General features: G+C 45.3%; 1 protein-coding gene across 3 annotated transcripts in view; it reads left to right on the top strand.

Moving 5' to 3' along the window:
- The first annotated feature begins 8,789 nt into the window (after positions 1-8,789).
- The window catches only part of TRANK1 (tetratricopeptide repeat and ankyrin repeat containing 1), a 65,564-nt gene continuing 57,569 nt past the window's right edge, over positions 8,790-16,784 (top strand). The window contains exons 1-4 of one of the 3 annotated variants that reach the window (XM_033402179.2): positions 8,790-8,977; positions 11,203-11,253; positions 13,235-13,361; positions 15,245-15,395. In XM_033402179.2, coding sequence (XP_033258070.2) covers positions 8,847-8,977; positions 11,203-11,253; positions 13,235-13,361; positions 15,245-15,395 — 460 coding nt within the window. In that variant the 5' untranslated portion in view covers positions 8,790-8,846. The remainder of the gene's footprint in view (positions 8,978-11,202; positions 11,254-13,234; positions 13,362-15,244; positions 15,396-16,784) is intronic. The other 2 variants (XM_049715835.1, XM_012536027.3) reach the window with 2 other exon arrangements.

The following is a 16,784-nucleotide window of genomic DNA, read 5'->3' as shown; positions in this document are numbered from 1 at the left end:
CAGGGCTTTTTGATGTACAGAAGTTTTAAATTTTTAATGAATTCATGGCTATCACTGTATGGTTTCTGTTTTTGGTATCATTAGAATGGCCTTCTCAGATGTGAAGATTACATACATTTTTTTCATTGCATTAAAACCTTTTCGAATTTATGTAATTCAAGAATCAAAAAATACAAAAAGGTTACAATGAAAAGGCGGGATTAGGTCTCTCCGCTCCCTCCTCCATCCCATACCCCAGTAAAGGTAAATAATTTTATTTCTGGTGCATCCTTCCAGAATTTCTTTATGCATATATAAGCAATTGCAAATATATATTCTTATTCAGCCCTCCCCTCTGTCTTTTAAAAATTTTGCACAAAATGGAACGTAATATACACAGTTCTAAATTTGCTTTGTGCAAATATATTTTGCAGATTATCCCAGATCAGTAAATACAAAGCATCTTCTTTGTTTTTTTTTCTTTCTTGCTTTTTAAAAACTTGTGTAATACTTCACTGTGGGGGGGGGCTACGCTATAATTTATTAAACCAGTCCTCTGTTGATGGGCATTCAAGCTGGTCCCAGTCTTTTATTATTGTAAACAATTTGACAGTGAATAACGTTGTACATCTACCATTTCCTGTGTGTGCAATCGGTCTGTAACATTGATTCCCAGAAGTGGAACTGCTGGGTCGAAGGTTCTATGTATGTGGCACTTGATTAGATCTGACCAAGTTTCCTCCTGGAGCAGTTGAAGATAATCTAAAATTTGTAGCTATGGTTTCTTTCTCTCAATGCTTTTTTAAAAAGCATTGGTATAAAAAAAATGAGATATTTGCAGCTAATAAAAGGCACAGATTTTAAGGGTACTGTTCAATGAGCTTTAACCAATGTATATACCTGTGTGACCACCATCCCAATCACAGTAGAGAACATTTCCATCCCCCAGAAAGTGCACTCACACCCCCTTTCCAGTCAGTCATCCTCCCTCCTTCCCTAGGCAACCACTCTTCTGCTTTCTTAGATATGCCAGTTCTAGAGCATCAGCCAAATGGAATCACACAATATATAGTCTTCTGAGTCTGGCTTCTCTTGCTTAACATAATGTTTTTGAGGTTCTTTACGTTGCTGTGTGTGCCAGCAGTTTCTTTTTATTGCCGTGGTGTCTTTTATTTTTTAACCTTTTTTTTAAACACTTTAAAAATTTTTATTTATTTTATTCATTTGTATTTGGCTGCGTTGGGTCTTCGTTACCGCGTGAGGGCTTTCTCTAGTTGTGGTGAGTGGGGGCTACTCTTGGTTGCGGTGCGTGGGCTTCTCATTGCGGTGGCTTCTCTTGTTGTGGAGCACAGGCTGTAGGCACGCGGGCTTCAGTAGTTGTGGCACACGGGCTCAGTAGTTGTGGCTCATGGGCTCTAGAGCGCAGGCTCAGTAGTTGTGGCGCACGGGCTTAGTTGCTCCGCAGCATGTGGATCTTCCCGGACCAGGGCTCGAACCCATGTCCCCTGCATTGGCAGGCGGATTCTTAACCACTGCACCACTAGGGAAGCCCCTGCCATGGTGTCTTTTTAACACTAGCAATTTTTTCATTGACTTAAACAAATTTTGGTATATGATGTGTTAGTTTTCTATAGCTGCCATATTAAATGTCCACGAACAGTGGCTGAAAATCATGCAGATTAATTACCTCACAGTCTGTAGGTGAGACATCCGGGTTTGCGCAGCAGGTTTTACAAAGCTGAAATCAAGGTATTGGCTGGCCGGGCTCTTACAGGGAGGGTCTGCCAAGAATCCTCTTCTTCTTCTTTTTTTTTTTTAATATTTATTTATTTAGTTATTTGGTTGCACCGGGTCTTAGTTGTGGCAGGTGGGCTCCTTAGTTGCAGCATGTGGGCTCCTTAGTGTCAGCACATGGGCTCCATAGTTGCAGCTTGCTGGCTCCTTAGTTGTGGCAGGCAGGCTCCTTAGTTGTGGCTCACCGGCTCCTTAGTTGTAGCACATGGGCTCCTTAGTTGTAGCACATGGGCTCCTTAGTTGCTGCAGGCGGGCTCCTTAGTTAAGGCTCCAGGGCTCCTTAGTTGTGGCATACATGTGGGATTTAGTTCCCTGACCAGGGATCAAACCCGGGCCCTTGCATTGGGAGTGCAGAGTCTTATCCACTGTACCACCAGGGAAGTCCCCAAGAATCCTCTTCTAAGCTCAGTCGTGTTGTAGGCAGCATCCAGTTCCTTGCAGCTGTAGGACCAAGGTTCCTGTTTCCTGTCACCCAGGAGCCTCTCTCTGTTTCCAAGGCCACCTGCATTCCTCCCCACGATGCCTCCCTCCATCTTCGAGGCACAAAGTGATGGGGCTAGTCTTTCTTGGGTTTCACATCTGCTGCTGCATCTCTCTTGCCTTCCTCTTCCCCAGCATCTTTCTGACTCCAGCCAGAGAAGGTTTCCTGCTTTAGAGGATTCATGTAATTAGATTGGGCTCACCCAATCCAGGATAATAGCCTTGTTTTACAGTCTGTAATCTTGATTACATCTACAAAGGCCCTTTTGCCACACAATGCATTGACAGGTTCTGGAGATTGGGGCATGGGCATCCTTGGGGGAGGTGTGTGTGTGTGTGTGTGTGTGTGTGTGTGTGTGTGTGTGTGTGTGTGTGTGTGTGTGTGTGTGTGTGTGTGTATTATTCGGCCTATCAAATAGTATGAATTAGAAATTTGACTTCTTTTCCAGATATTTCACCAGTTGTGTCAATGGATTCATTCTTTCCCTATTTTAAAAGCTACCTTTTTCACACATGGAATTCTTTTATAGTGTATGTTTATTTCTGGACGTTCTGTTTTGTTCCACGGATCTGCTTGCTTTCACGTTAGTATCAAACTTTAAAAATTAGTTAAGTTTTATGAATACATTTTAAAATGTTAGAGAAGGTTTTTCTCTTGATACTTTTCTTTTTGTTAAGAATATCTTGGCTATTCTGTCTTGTGTATTCTGAGATGAATTTGAGAATTCTTGCATTAATTTCTTTAAATATCCTGTTTTTTAATTGGAATTTTGTTGAAAATACATTAATTTAGAGAGGATTTGATATTTTATAATAGTGAATTTCTCCAGACAGAATAATGTTGAGTATTAAAAGTTAAAATTCAAGACTGTTTATTGTTGTGTTTTTTTTGGCAATACGCAGGCCTCTCACTGTTGTGGCCTCTCCCATTGCGAAGCACAGGCTCCGGACGCGCAGGCTCAGTGGCCATGGCTTACGGACCCAGCCGCTCCGCAGCATGTGGGATCTTCCCGGACCAGGGCACAAACCCGTGTCCCCTGTATCGGCAGGCGGACTCTCAACCACTGCGCCACCAGGGAAACCCAAGACTGTTTTTTTGAGTAAAGTTTTATTTGTTTTTTTCCATATCAGTTTTGCAATTTTAAGAGTGCTAGTGCCTATTTTATAAGGAGATTTTTTTTAAGTTTCTTTGAGAATTTTATGTGTAATATATACTTACATTTTTTTAGTTAAAAGTTTTCTTATTACTCTTTTTTCTTTGAAAATCTGTGTCTGTTCCCTCAGGTTGGACAGATAACAAGGTTTTTGTTTCTGCTTATTTGGGTTTTTTGTTGTTGTTGTTCTGTGTTAATTTAAGCCTGTAAACATCAAATTGTAAAGCAGTGTAAATATAACTGACTTCCCAGGAGTCCTGCTTCTGCTTTTCTGCACATAGTGACATGTTCCATTTGTAATCGAGAATTTAACAAAAAACATGCTTTGAAGTACTGGTTAGTTGCAGGACAGGAATGAGTCAGTCTGAGGTGAATCGAGTCAATATGAATATCAGGGGAAACAGGACTTTCAGTTGGCTGTATTGACAGGTCTGAACAGTAGGGATCAAGCTTGAATAGTGGACTAAAACTATTCTGTCCCCCTCAGACAGAAACCAAGCTGCTTCATGAAATCATGTCAGAACCTTTTCTTCTTCATGTTTGCTTTGCAAGGTCAATAACAGCTTAATTGACTTGTACCTTGCTTTTGCACATCTTTGCTCTGTTTAAGGGAATAAGTAGGATGGAAACTTAAGGTTGTGTATTTATGGGGAAGCTATGGAACAGTGAGCTAGTTTCTAGTTGTACTACTGCGGCCACTAAACGGAGGATATATGGCAACCTGTGACCCCACGTTCTATGCCGAAATGTGGTGCAGAAGTAATTCCATGAGAACTTAGCTCCTGATAGCAGATATTATTCATCCCAATGTGTTAGATGTTGTGTGGGATAGAAAGACAGCACGGTGCTCAGAGATGGGAATAAGATAGTGCAAGGAGCGTGGAAACTGCACCCCTTCCCCCAAGAGAAAAAGAAAGAAAAACAAAGAAAACAAATTGGAGTCCCCAGAATGAGTTCTGACTTTCGATATTTATCCCGGACTGTCTGTACCCACCTTCCTGTGGGGAGCAGGAGGGAGTCGGTTTTAAGAATTGCTGTCTCTGGCCTCAGTCTGGAATTGTCTCTACACCCAGCTTTCCAGAGTTGATCTTGGATCATCCACTAATTTGGGGGTGTTTTGAAAGGATTTTAATAAAAAAAGAAACATCACCACCAGAAACCAAAAACAGTAAACACATTTGCTGTTAGGATGTCAAGTCGTACCCAGATAAGATATAGGGGAAAAGCGTCTCTCTGCCCCTTTCAGCTGTCCCGAGCCCACCCCAGTTTTCAGTTTTGCTCCTACAAGTCAGTTATAGAAAACTTCATGTGTATATACACAATGGAACTATAATGGAAAAGAATTGAAAAAAAAAGTATAGATATATACATATGTATGTGTAACCCAATCACTTTACTGTACACCTGAAACTAATACAACATTGTAAATCAACTATCCTTCGATAACCAAAACACACACACACACACACCCGCCACACACACACACACACACAAAACTATAACAACCTGCATCTGCTCTGTTTCAAACTTGCTTGTTTCAGAACCTCCCCTGTGCGTTTGCATTTTTCTTGCATCTACTTCCTCCATTGTTGCCAGGCAGCCCTGGCCACCTCCCAACAACTGGACCTTGAATCCTCCTAGGGACATAGTGAAACTGAGCAAAAGACAACTCTACCCTGTGAAACTGCCTATTTACGTTCTAATCTTTCAGCTTTAGCCCCGCTGACAAAACTGAAAGTGCAGGGGTGTGATCGCTCCGTGCCAGCAAGTGTCACACTCTGAGGGGTGTGACTGCCTGCTGACCGTTTAGCCTCTGCCTTGGCTCTTCAGGGTGGAGTCGAGCTCCCAAAGTCAGCCCACCTACCTTTGGATTCCAGCACTACCACTGTCCCTGGGACTATGGCAAGGCGCTTACCTCTCCTTGCCTCAGTTTCCCCATATTGTGTCAAATGGGGACACAGTCAAGCCTACCTCCTGGGGCTTCTTGTAAGAATGAAATGACGTGATGCTGTAAAGCATGTAGCAGATGCTAACTACATATTCGTTCTCAAGGGTATTGGCATTATGGTAAATTATTACCACTTGTATTTAACGGTTTCATCCTATAAATAGACTGCTCACTTGTTAAAAAGAAGACTCAATAGCTGAGCCCTAAGTATTCAAAGGCAGAGATAGAAAGCATTCTCCCCTGCAATGAGGATGTAACTGTAAATAAATCCTACTGAGAAACAAAAAACCTTCCCTGTGGTTGGCAATCTCCCTTTCCCCTGTCACGTGATTGCACCAAGAAAAAATAGAGATGTAAGTGGATGAATACATTTGATGTCTACTCACATAACGTTAAGAGCTCACTCTTGGTTTCTAGAGGAGTATGAAAAAAATTTCTGACGTGAATAATTTTTATTGTATTTGTAAATACAGTGGAAAGGTTTTGTGTTTGAATTCTTCAATTAAGCCCTTAAAGAGTCTCATTTTAATAACATTTATGGTCTGATTATGAAGGTGGACCATTCTTGGGCAACTGGAAATTCAAAAAGCACGAGGAGGAAGATTAAAACCCTACCTAATCCCTATGGTGTGGCTGTTAACATTCTGGCGTGTTTTCAATACATTAGATGTGTTTAAAATTTAATTTGGGATTATACGCCTTTTTATGTAGCCCATATCTTTCACTTACTAACATAGCCTATCATTAAGTGTTCTTTTACAACATGACTTTAAAAATAACTGTGTGGGGCTTCCCTGGTGGCGCAGTGCTTGAGAGTCCGCCTGCCGATGCAGGGGACACGGGTTCGTGCCCCGGTCCGGGAAGATGCCACGTGCCGCGGAGCGGCTGGGCCCGTGAGCCATGGCCGCTGAGCCTGCGCGTCCGGAGCCTGTGCTCCGCAATGGGAGAGGCCACAGCAGTGAGAGGCCCGTGTACCACAAAAAAACAACAACAACTGTGTGCTGTTCTGCCATATGGATATTGTACAACTAATTCAAATCCGTTATACATTATGAAATATTTAGGGTTATTTCTGGTTTTTCACTGTGGCAAACATCCATGAGGCTAAAAATATATCAGCGATGTAGTGTATTTACCCTGTAAAAAGGATATGACTGGGGCTTCCCTGGTGGCACAGTGGTTGAGAGTCCGCCTGTCGATGCAGGGTACACGGGTTCGTGCCCCGGTCCGGGAAGATCCCACATGCCGCAGAGCGGCTGGGTCCGTGAGCCATGGCCGCTGAGCCTGCATATCCAGAGCCTGTGCTCCGCAACGGGAGAGGCCACAACAGTGAGAGGCCCACGTACCACAAAAAAAAAAAAAAGGATATGACTGCTCCCGCCACTTGGGGTCATTCTTTTAAGTATTTCCCAGTGATACCTTGCCATTTTAATTCTTCATTTCTTTGCTTACTAGTGACGGTGGACCTGGGTATCCACTCTCCATGTATTTAGCAATTACTTGTATTCGTTTGTGAATTTTCTGTTTAGGGCCTTACGCGTTTTGGTCAGGGTTGTTGGTCCTTTCTTGCAGTGAAAAGGTATTTATCGAAGAGGGATATCGGGAATTCCCTGGCTGTCCAGTGGTTAAGACTCAGCGCTTTCACTGCCGTGGGCCTGGGTTCAATCCCTGGTCGGGGAACTAAGATCCCGCAAGCTGAGTGGTGTGGCCAAAAAAAAGGGGTGGGGTATTAACCCTTTGTCAGTTGTTACAGCCATTTCCTTTTTCTAGCTGTCCAAAACTGGCCAGTTTAAGATTATTCATTGGACACACTGGCCTGCAATATTTGAAAGAGAAACATGTTTTTATTCTCTATTCAATCAATTCTTTAAATTTTTTTCATGTTCTACTCTGTCATCTCTGTATTAATGTGAGCCATAAAATTGAGAGATTATCTAATGCAAAGTCTAGGTGGAATTTCGTATTCTGACTTGTTTAGCAATCACATGCCTCATTCTGGTACAGCTCTGCCTGAGGAACGCAGGAATGCAGTTCAAAAGCCCAATAAGCTCATATGGGTTTAAAATAAGCCACCACTTCTATCTGCTTGAGTCTGCTTCCCCAGCCCCAAAACCCCTGGACAAGATTTGAAATAAGAACAATAAGAATTATTCGCTATCCAAGAATTGTGCTGGTGGAGAAGGCCTTTGGTAATTGTATGACCCCACAGGTACAGGGCCTATGCAGCCACCTGAAGTGTCCTCATTTTTAAGACCCTCCCCACTGCCTTGCCTTTGCTGCTGCCATCTTGGGAGGAGAAAATTCTAAGGGGCATCTCTTCTGACCCCTACCTTTTCTTTGGCCACAGCGCGCAGCATGCAGGATCTTAGTTCCCCCAGCAGGGATCGAACCTATGCCCCCTGCAATGGAAGCACATAGTCTGAACCACTGGACTGTAGGAATGAAATGACGTGATGGAAGTCCCTGACCCCCACCTGTTCCCTGCCTTGTTGGCAGCTGCTTCTCAGGGCTCTCCAAGGCCTCTCCTCTCCACTACCTTGGTTCAACAAACACTTGCTGAGGCCCATCAGGTGGGCAGGGCTCCAGGCCCTTCTCTCCAACCACCCAGAGACCACACCAGAGAGAATCAGTAACAGACAGCCTGTCTGAGTCTGGCATTCAAATTTATTACACCACAAATATTTAAGTACCCGTTCTGTGTTAGGCCATAGCATTACAAAATAAATAAAGCAAGAGTCATGAAAGAGGCAGGTGCTTCCTGGGGGATGCAGACAGGTAAGCAGGCAGTGGCAGTCTCAGAGACAAATACTCCGAGGCTTATTTTACTAGTGTTTTTAGGAAGAGAGGAGGGTGGGAGAGGCAGTGGTGGCCCCGTGTCCTAGCCCCTTGAGGCCTTTAGGACTGTACCTCCCCTCCCCTTTCCCTCCTTCTAAGAGAGTGGAAGGACTGTCAGCTCCTTGTATGAGTAGGTGATGCAGGACAGGGTCAAGGGCAGAAACTTGGAATTGGAGTCAGAATCGGGGAACGCCATTAGCAGATCCTTAGGCAAGTGACTTGAACCCCTTTGAGCCTCAGTTTCCTCATCTGAACAGTGAGGACAGAGCCTCCTTCTGGGCTGCTGTGATGGGTAAATCAGAGAGTAATACTAGTGGCGGTTATGGGAAGAGCTGCCACTACCTACCAGCTTTATGTCGGCTTGTGCATGGAAGCAGCCTCTTTGCTCAGAGCCTAGCTGGTCATTAACACAGAATAAATGGAATCATTCTGGCTGCTGCTCCTGAGGTCAGAAGAGAACTGAGGAAGAAACCGTCTCATCAGAGCAGACATCCAGTCTGGTTCCCGGGTGGTGAGGGGTGTGGTCAGGGTGTAACCTAGGCCGGTGGGAGGGGCCAGGATGAACCACCTGCCTCTCCAGACTCAGCGATGCAGATATAGAGGGAAAGGAGACCTGTTCAGGCGGGCAGCCAGCCTTTCCTACGTCTCCTCACAGGATGGACCCCACAGCTTACGCTGAGCAGTTGAAAGAATTTGGCAACCAGGTTTCTAAGAATGGAAACTTCTCTTTGGCCATCAGAAAGTACGATGAAGCCATCCAGATTCTCCGGCACTTATACCAGTGGGGGTAAGTGTTTGGATTTTCTCCCTGCCTTTTGTTTGTAATTTTTTTAAGTAAAGGGGGACTCACTCTCTTGCTTTTGTTTTCTTCTCATTTGTTGCCACACCACCTAGTTTCTGTTTCCTTTCTCCTCCCACTTTCTGTTTCTCTTCTCTGCAGTGTTAGCTCAGAGACTAGAGGAATTCGGGAAACGGAAAGTGAAACATAGGGGACTGTTGATAAACATTACAAACTTCCCCTTCTTTCTGGTTCCTGGGATGACTGAAGCCCCCAAGCCCCTCACTTGTCGTTCATTTCATCTTGTTTATCCATTCCATCAACCCCCTGGCCACAGGGCACACCACCAGGAACTAAGCCTCACCTCTTCCCCTGCCCCTTCAACTTCTAGCAGACCTGTTCCCAAACATTTCAGGATCACGACTGCTTACAGGCAGGACCCCAAAGAGCTTTTGTTGATGTAGTTTGTAACTATCAATAAAGCCTGTATTAGAACTCAAAACTGAGAAACATTTAAAATATGTATTTATTCATCTTTTTTAAAATAGCAGTAATAAACCCATGACGTTAACATAAGCAGCGTTTTTATGAGAAATAACTGTTTTTCAAAATGAAAAATTTGGTGAGAAGAGTTTTACATTTTCGCAAGTCTCTTTAATGTCTGTCTCAATGGAAGATGTCTGTCTTCTCACATCTGCTTCTGCATTTAGTCTGTTGTGATACCACACGCCAAGTAGCCTCTGGAAAAGTCCCCGCCCACGTGAGAGAATGAATGTGAAAAAGGCACACACTGTCTTGGTATTATTGTATTAGTTTCCTGTTGCTGCTTTAACAAATGACCACCAATCTAGTTGCTTAAAACAATACCCGTTTATTATCTTACACTTCTGGAGATCAGAGGTCTGAAAGGAGTCTTACAAGGCTAAAATTAAGGTGTCACCAGGGCTGGTTCCTTGTGGAGGAGACTCCATTTCCTTGCCTCTTTTACCCTCGAATGGCTGCCTGTATCCTTGGCTTGTGGTCCCTTCCTGCATCCTCAAAGCGCATCATTCCAGTCTCTGCTTCTGTTGTCACATCACCTTCTCCTCTGCTGTGGCCGGCTCTCTCAGTCTCCCTCTTATAAGGACCTTTGTGACTGTATCATAATCCAGGATAATCTCCTCCTCTCAAGATCCTTAAATTAATCCCATCTCCAGAGTTCCTTTTGCCATAAAAGAAAACATTATTTGACATATATACACTAATATGTATCAAATGGATAATTACTAAGAACCTGCTGTATAAAAAAATAAATAAAATTCAAAACAAAAAAACACGTCATTTGGAAACCATTATTCAGCCAACTACAATTGTGAAGATATTTTGTCCTTGGGAACTACTTGAAATAGTACCCAAGGGAACTACTGTTGTTCCCTCTGGGGGAACTACCCCCCAGAGTTTCCCAGATCATACTCTGGGGACAGCTGTAGTAGAGGAAGCAGAAGTTGGCATTTGTAGGGTGTATGCAGCCTAAACGTGTACCGAGAAGGGGCACTGACTTGAATTCCCGACACGTGGCTCCCACCTCCTCCCTCCTTGGTGTCTACACTCCAGCTGGACTTAAATTGACTACAATTGGCCTGAGCCTGTGTAGTTCTGTCATTCTGCCCCCTCAGGTCAGACTGGGCCTAGAGCTCCTCATTCGGGGGAAAACATTGACCTTTCTTGAAAAGTTAATGTTGTGTCATGGTTGTGGCCATAGACTGACCACACTTTGAGTACTCAGATCTCAGCACCACCACTTACTAGCTGTGCGACCACTAATGGGACACCTGCCTGCACCCTCACATGTCGCCTGTCATGGGACCTTCCTGACACAGTTCCCCGTGCCCATCACTGCCTTCCTGCTGCTGCCAGCTGACATAGGGGTTTAGGGAATTGTGGTTAACTGAGCAGGTGCTCTCAGGAGAAGGGGACTGAGGGAGAAGCAGGATGGGGCAGGGATGGTGTCTCCGCTGGAGTCAGCTGCAGCCTGATCCCCTGGGGAGCTCTGGGGCCCCTGAGATGTACTGCAGAGCTGTCCCATTTTAGGAAAGGAGGCTGACCTTTTAATTCCCATGTCAGTCAGTCACCGGTCATAGGCTGTCTGGCCCCAGGAGTTGTCCTAGGAAGTGGGGCTGGATTAGTCAGCTCAGGCTGCAGTAACAAACTACCACTGACAGGGTGGAATAACAACAGAAATTTATTCCTCACAGTTCTGGAGGCTGGGAAGTCCAAGGTCCAGGTGCCAGCCAATTCAGTCCCTGGTAAGTGCCCCCTTCCTGGGTTGCAGCCAGCCACATTCTCACTACATCCTCACATGGTGGAGAGAGAGAACGGAAACCCTCTGCCATCTCTTATAAGGGCACTAATCCTATCGTGAGGGACCCACTCTCCTGACTTCATCTAAACCTAATCACCTCCCCAAAGGCACCCTCTCCAAATACCATCACTGTGGGGGCTGGGGCCTCAACGTATGAATTTGTGGGGGGAGGGACACAGTCCATAACGGGGGTGTAACTTTCTGGGGAGAGGGCAGCTCCCATTAGGCTGAGGATAAATCTCTGGAGAACGGGGCATCAGGAGACCCTAGCTGCAGCCAACGCTCATTCCTGCTGGGGTCGGCTGCACTGGCCAGGTGTCTGGGCAGGACATGTGGCGACTACTACACTGTGGCCACGGCTCCATTGTCAGTTACCCTCTGACAGCCCCACTGCTTCTGTGCTTCTGGGTCCTCATCCTTCACTGAGAGGGAATGATGGGCAGTGAGAGGAGCCGGATACACCAAGCACTGCGGGTAGGGACATAGTAGAGGAGATTTTTGCTTTGCTTTATTTTTGTGGGTATCTATATTAACTAACTTTTCTGTTTGTATTATTTTTACAGTTAAAGTATTCAATAAAAAAAAAGAAGCATAAGCCTTGCTTTTCCACCTTGTGTGTCTTGAATTCAGCAGCACTTGGGCTTCTGTTGACCTGTTATGGTATATTTTGTGTTTTGCTTCTTGCAGCCTGGTTTCAGCACTAACGTTGCAGCTGTGTGACCCCCTAGACCCAGGCAGGAGGGGCCCTGCCCTGCCAGGCTTTACAGGCCTGCTTTGGCCGTTCTCCAGCTGTACCCTCCCCACAGGTGGGAGTCTGGGGCCACGGGCTTTACCCAGCCAGAGCCCTTGCCTCCTCTTTCGTCCACACTGTGGGTACCAGGCCCCTGGAAGTCCTGTCCATGGACCCTGCTCCTAGGGCCTACACAGGCCTCTTAACCGCAGTCCATTCTTTGGAGCGCTGTCCAAGGTCAGGAATGTGGACAGAGCTTGGGATTGTGTCTTCTGCAGTGCAGGATGAAGGCTGAGATGGAAAGAGAAGAGGGAGTGGGCAGCGGTGCCAGCTTGGCTCACCCTCCCCTGACAGTGCCTGTGTTCTAAATTTGAAGCTTGCCTTTCAGTTATTATAAAGTAGAAGGCTAAAAGATATTTTATTGAACATTTGTAAGCTTGAGTTATGGCCTTCAAATACTTAGACTAGCACTGTCCAATAGGACTTTCTGTGATGATGAAAATGTTCTATAGCAGAGAATTTGGCTATTGAGTACTTAACAGGTGGCTAATACAACTAAGGTACTGAATTTTAAATTTTATTTAATTTTAATTAATTTTAACTTAAATGGCTACACGTGGCCTGTGGCTACTGTATCAGACAGAGATTAGCCACATGGTGTGAGGGCCTCCTTTTGCACTCTGGCCCTGGGTTCTGCACGCATTTGGGTGGCCCTGCATATGTAGTAGAACAGTGTTCATCCTGCATCTTTCGCAGGGCCCGTGGGGACAGTGTGGTCATGTGTTCTGATGAGCTCTGCCTCCGTGCATGTGGGGTGGCTCCCACGGTGTCTGTTCTCTGCGAGGGCTCGGTGGGAACTCCCATCCTCTCCATCTTTTCGCAGCATCTTCTCCAATGGTCTCTAAAGGATAAAAAGACCTGTGGAGATCAGTAGGAGGTAGACCCAAGGTGTTGAGAACATTTGTCGCGAAAAGTTGGGAACAGGATTTGGGAGTGAGGAAGGGAGATTGGGACATCGCAAACATCCCAGGCTTTCCAGGCTATGAGGGTCAGATGTCATAGGCATCATTGGGACGCTTCCTGCTGAAACTCTATCACGATGGCAGCAACCAGCACCAGAATGGTGGCCTTCGAGCTTCTGTATTTGCAGGACGAAAGAACTATTTACTGACCACCAGTTGGTCCTTTCTCACAGGGTTCCCCGCAGGGACTTGGCTGTGCTGCTGTGCAACAAATCCAATGCGTTTTACAGCCTCGGGAAATGGAACGAGGCCTCCGTGGCCGCCAAGGAGTGTCTCCAGTGGGATCCAACCTACGTGAAGGTATGGTGACCACCAGATGCTGCGGCTGCTGCCTCTTCCTCTTAATCTGCCTCCTTCCCTTCCTTCTTTTTAAAATGGAAATGCTAGGAGTGCTTCTCATTCAACTTTCTCTGCACTTAAGACAGATGTGCACAGAGCACGCGTGCTGTATCTGGAGAAGAGCAAGAAGGTTGGTGGCCAAGTGTTGAAAGGCATTTGCAGGGGAGAGTGGAGCCGGGCCTTTTGGCAGATGGAGTCCAGTGGAGATCCTGGTGGAGCTCATTTTCTTCTGATGTAGTTGCACCAAAATTCATAGTCTGTTCATGTTCTTTGCAGTTTGCAAGTTTCACTGTCTTCTTTGTGGCCATAATAATTCTCCGGGAGAGGGGATTTATGGCAATCTATATTTCTTGGAGTTTTCTGCTTGTAATCAGAGAAGGGAGGCTCCAGGAAGGCTCCTTTCTTTCTTTCTTTCTTTCTTTCTTTCTTTCTTTCTTTCTTTCTTCCTTCCTTCCTTCCTTCCTTCCTTCCTTCCTTCCTTCCTTTTCTTTCTCTCTCTCTCTTTCTCTCTCTCTCTCTCTCTCCCTCCCTCCTTTCCTTTCCTTCCTCCCTTCCTCCCTCCCTTCCTTCCTTCCTTCCTTCCTTCCTTCCTTCCTTCCTTCCTTCCTTATTTGGTTGTGCTGGGTCTTTAGTTGCAGCAGGCAGGCTCCTTAGTTGAAGCACATGGGCTCCTTAGTTGTGGCAGGTGGGCTCCTTAGTTGTGGCATGCAAACTCTTAGTTTTGGCATGCATGTGGGATCTAGTTACCTAACCAGGGAATGAGCCCCGGCCCCCTGCATTGGGAGTGTGGAGTCTTAAGCACTGGGCCACCAGGGAAGTCCCAGGAAGGCTTCTTTCTGCATCTGTTGAATCTCAGAGGCCTTCAGCTCAAAAGAATCCTTATGCCAAAGTGTCACATTTTGGGGTGATGTATTCTGATCCCCTTCACCTCCCTCCAAAATAAAAGGTGAAACTTAGAACTGAGGAAGGTAAAGAAATGGGAAATTCTGTACCATCTTGCTTGGTTGGTGGGGGGAACACCTTTTTTTCTTTCCTTTTTCTGATTGTTATCTACTGTTTTAGACTTTTAAATGACGGTGAAAACAAATCAGTAAATAATCAGGGATTTGGTATTTAGTGGAATTTCAGGTGCTTGCTTTTTTTTGAACCCAGTTGGTGAACACCTTGTGTTATCTTAGACAGAAAATTGTTTTGGTACCTCTTGATACTGATTCATTTTGATGGATAAAGTGAGGAAAGCAGTACGAATCATTTTGTTCCTTCTCGAGAGTTTGACAGTTTGTATACAGGCAAAACTGACCATTTTCTTGTATTAATTATTGTAATTTTCCTCCCTCTCCAGAAACCAAAAAAATTTTTTGGCCTCTGGTATATGTTGCCTATAATGTGGGGCTGGGTAAACCTCAGTGCTTGTCATTACCATTGGAAATTGTGTTTACTTTGATTGAAAGGAGCAGGGAACAACTCCTGTGCTGACATGACAATCTCATTCTTCTCCAGAACACTGTATTCGTAGGATTGGTTTCATTCCTCCCTTCTTGGCCAGGCTGCGATTTGAAGCATGAATACATAAACCACACATGTCATTGGAACCAGGCCTGCTCCCTTCTCTCTGGGTCCTATGTTAGATGCTGTACATGTCATGGACTTGAAAGGGATTATTTTCTTGCCAGTTAAAAAATGGCAGGAACAATGTGGAAATCCTGTATCCAGAGCTTGTTAGAAATCTGTATGTACCTAGAAGTCAGACTCCTGCAGTCTGTTTCCTCACAGCCTCAATCTTGCCTTCAGCAGCAGGTCAGAAAAGATGGGTGTGTTAACGGTTTTGCTTTTCTTCGTTGCAGGGATACTACCGAGCTGGTTATTCCTTGCTGCGGTTGCACCAGCCTTATGAAGCTGCTGACATGTTTTTCAAGGGTCTGAGACTCGTGCAAAGCAGCCAGGACCAGACCCAGGTTGCTGATTTCTTGGTGGGAGTCTTCACCACGATGGGCAGTAAGTCAGGACTGGGGGAGGCCCACCCTCTTTCTTTCTTTTAAAGTGCTTGTGATTTCTTTGAAAGCCTCCTGGGGACTCAGGTTTCTGGGGAGATAATTACAGGGTGTTTTTCTTTGTGGCTCATTTATGTAGCTTTAATGAAACTGGTTTTTACACTAGAAAGCACATGGGAAGCTTTGTTGGCTGGGGCCTTTGTGAAAACAACTGGGTCTTTTTGCACAAATCACTTAAAGCTGTCCCAATTTTCCGGTTTTGTTTCAAACTTCTTAAGTTTTCTGTGTTGCTAGCCATAGGGATTTCCCTGCTTATACTACGTGTTTTACGTGATTTTTGCATGTATCTCTCCAGTGTGTCGAGAAAATGTTCCTGTTTGCTATAAAACCAATCTGAAAAGGCTGAGGGGGGGGCCTGTGGAAGCTGACAGTCTACGAGGGACACACCAGGTTGGGCGGGGGGTGGCGGTTTGCATCACTTATTGGGTTATTAGTCTGAAGACCTGGCCTGTGAGATGGCTTTGTCCGTGGCCTGGAATTGGCAAAAATAGACAATTCTGAAACAATGTAATATGCTCCCTGCCAGGGACAAAGGAGCTCTTTCCCTGGTTATCACAGCGCAGTCTAAAGTTCTGCCAGTGGTCAGGCTGTTGTTTTCAAATACTGTGTTTGGTCAAATTTAAGATTGCACTAATTTAAGATGCGCCACTAATTTATGTTCTGCCGTTGAGACAGCATCAATAGCAGCACATGCCCCGATTCTACAGATGGTAGAATGTGAACAATGACGCATGTTAGAATTGCTGGAAAATGCTCTCAGCTTCAGAAATGGGGAAATTACTGCTGACGATAGATTCAACTGATATAGATCCAGCTCTTCCCATTGCAGTTGTGGGAAAGCAACTTTTGTGCTCTGTGGATGGGATCCTACAGATTTTGGGAAGTTCGGCACAGAGAAGGGGAGAGAGCAGTGTCAGGCAGTGGGTGGGAAGGGGTTAGAGGTGGGCTCAGCTGTGTCTCCTGGCAGAGAAATAGGTGTCCAGACAGGTGCTAATGGGTCGCAGCTTTCCCGTCAGCCTTTTGCCGACAGTGACTAAAGCCTGCTTCCCTTTCCTCTGAACCTGATGGCTTGACCCATTCCCTACACTTCCTCATTGTTCTCTGTGTCTTTTAAAAGCCACTGTTCTGTCAGAAGCCAGGCCAGAGTTATGGGAATTCCAGACAACTGTCTCTTGGTGACTGCCCCTCTAAGAAATCTGGATCCTGAGGGGGGCAGTTAACAGGATTTCTTAGGGTAACGCATCCCAGACTTTTCTACCAAAGTATACCTGTTTGGAGGATGAATGTTATGCCCGTGGCCCAATTTCTAAATTTTGAAAAATGTATTTATGAA

The sequence above is a fragment of the Orcinus orca genome, chromosome 10 (genome assembly GCF_937001465.1).
Source record: "Orcinus orca chromosome 10, mOrcOrc1.1, whole genome shotgun sequence".
NCBI classification, from domain to species: domain Eukaryota; kingdom Metazoa; phylum Chordata; class Mammalia; order Artiodactyla; family Delphinidae; genus Orcinus; species Orcinus orca.
Note: the sequence above shows the minus strand (reverse complement) of the source record. Positions and strands in the feature narration are given on the sequence as shown.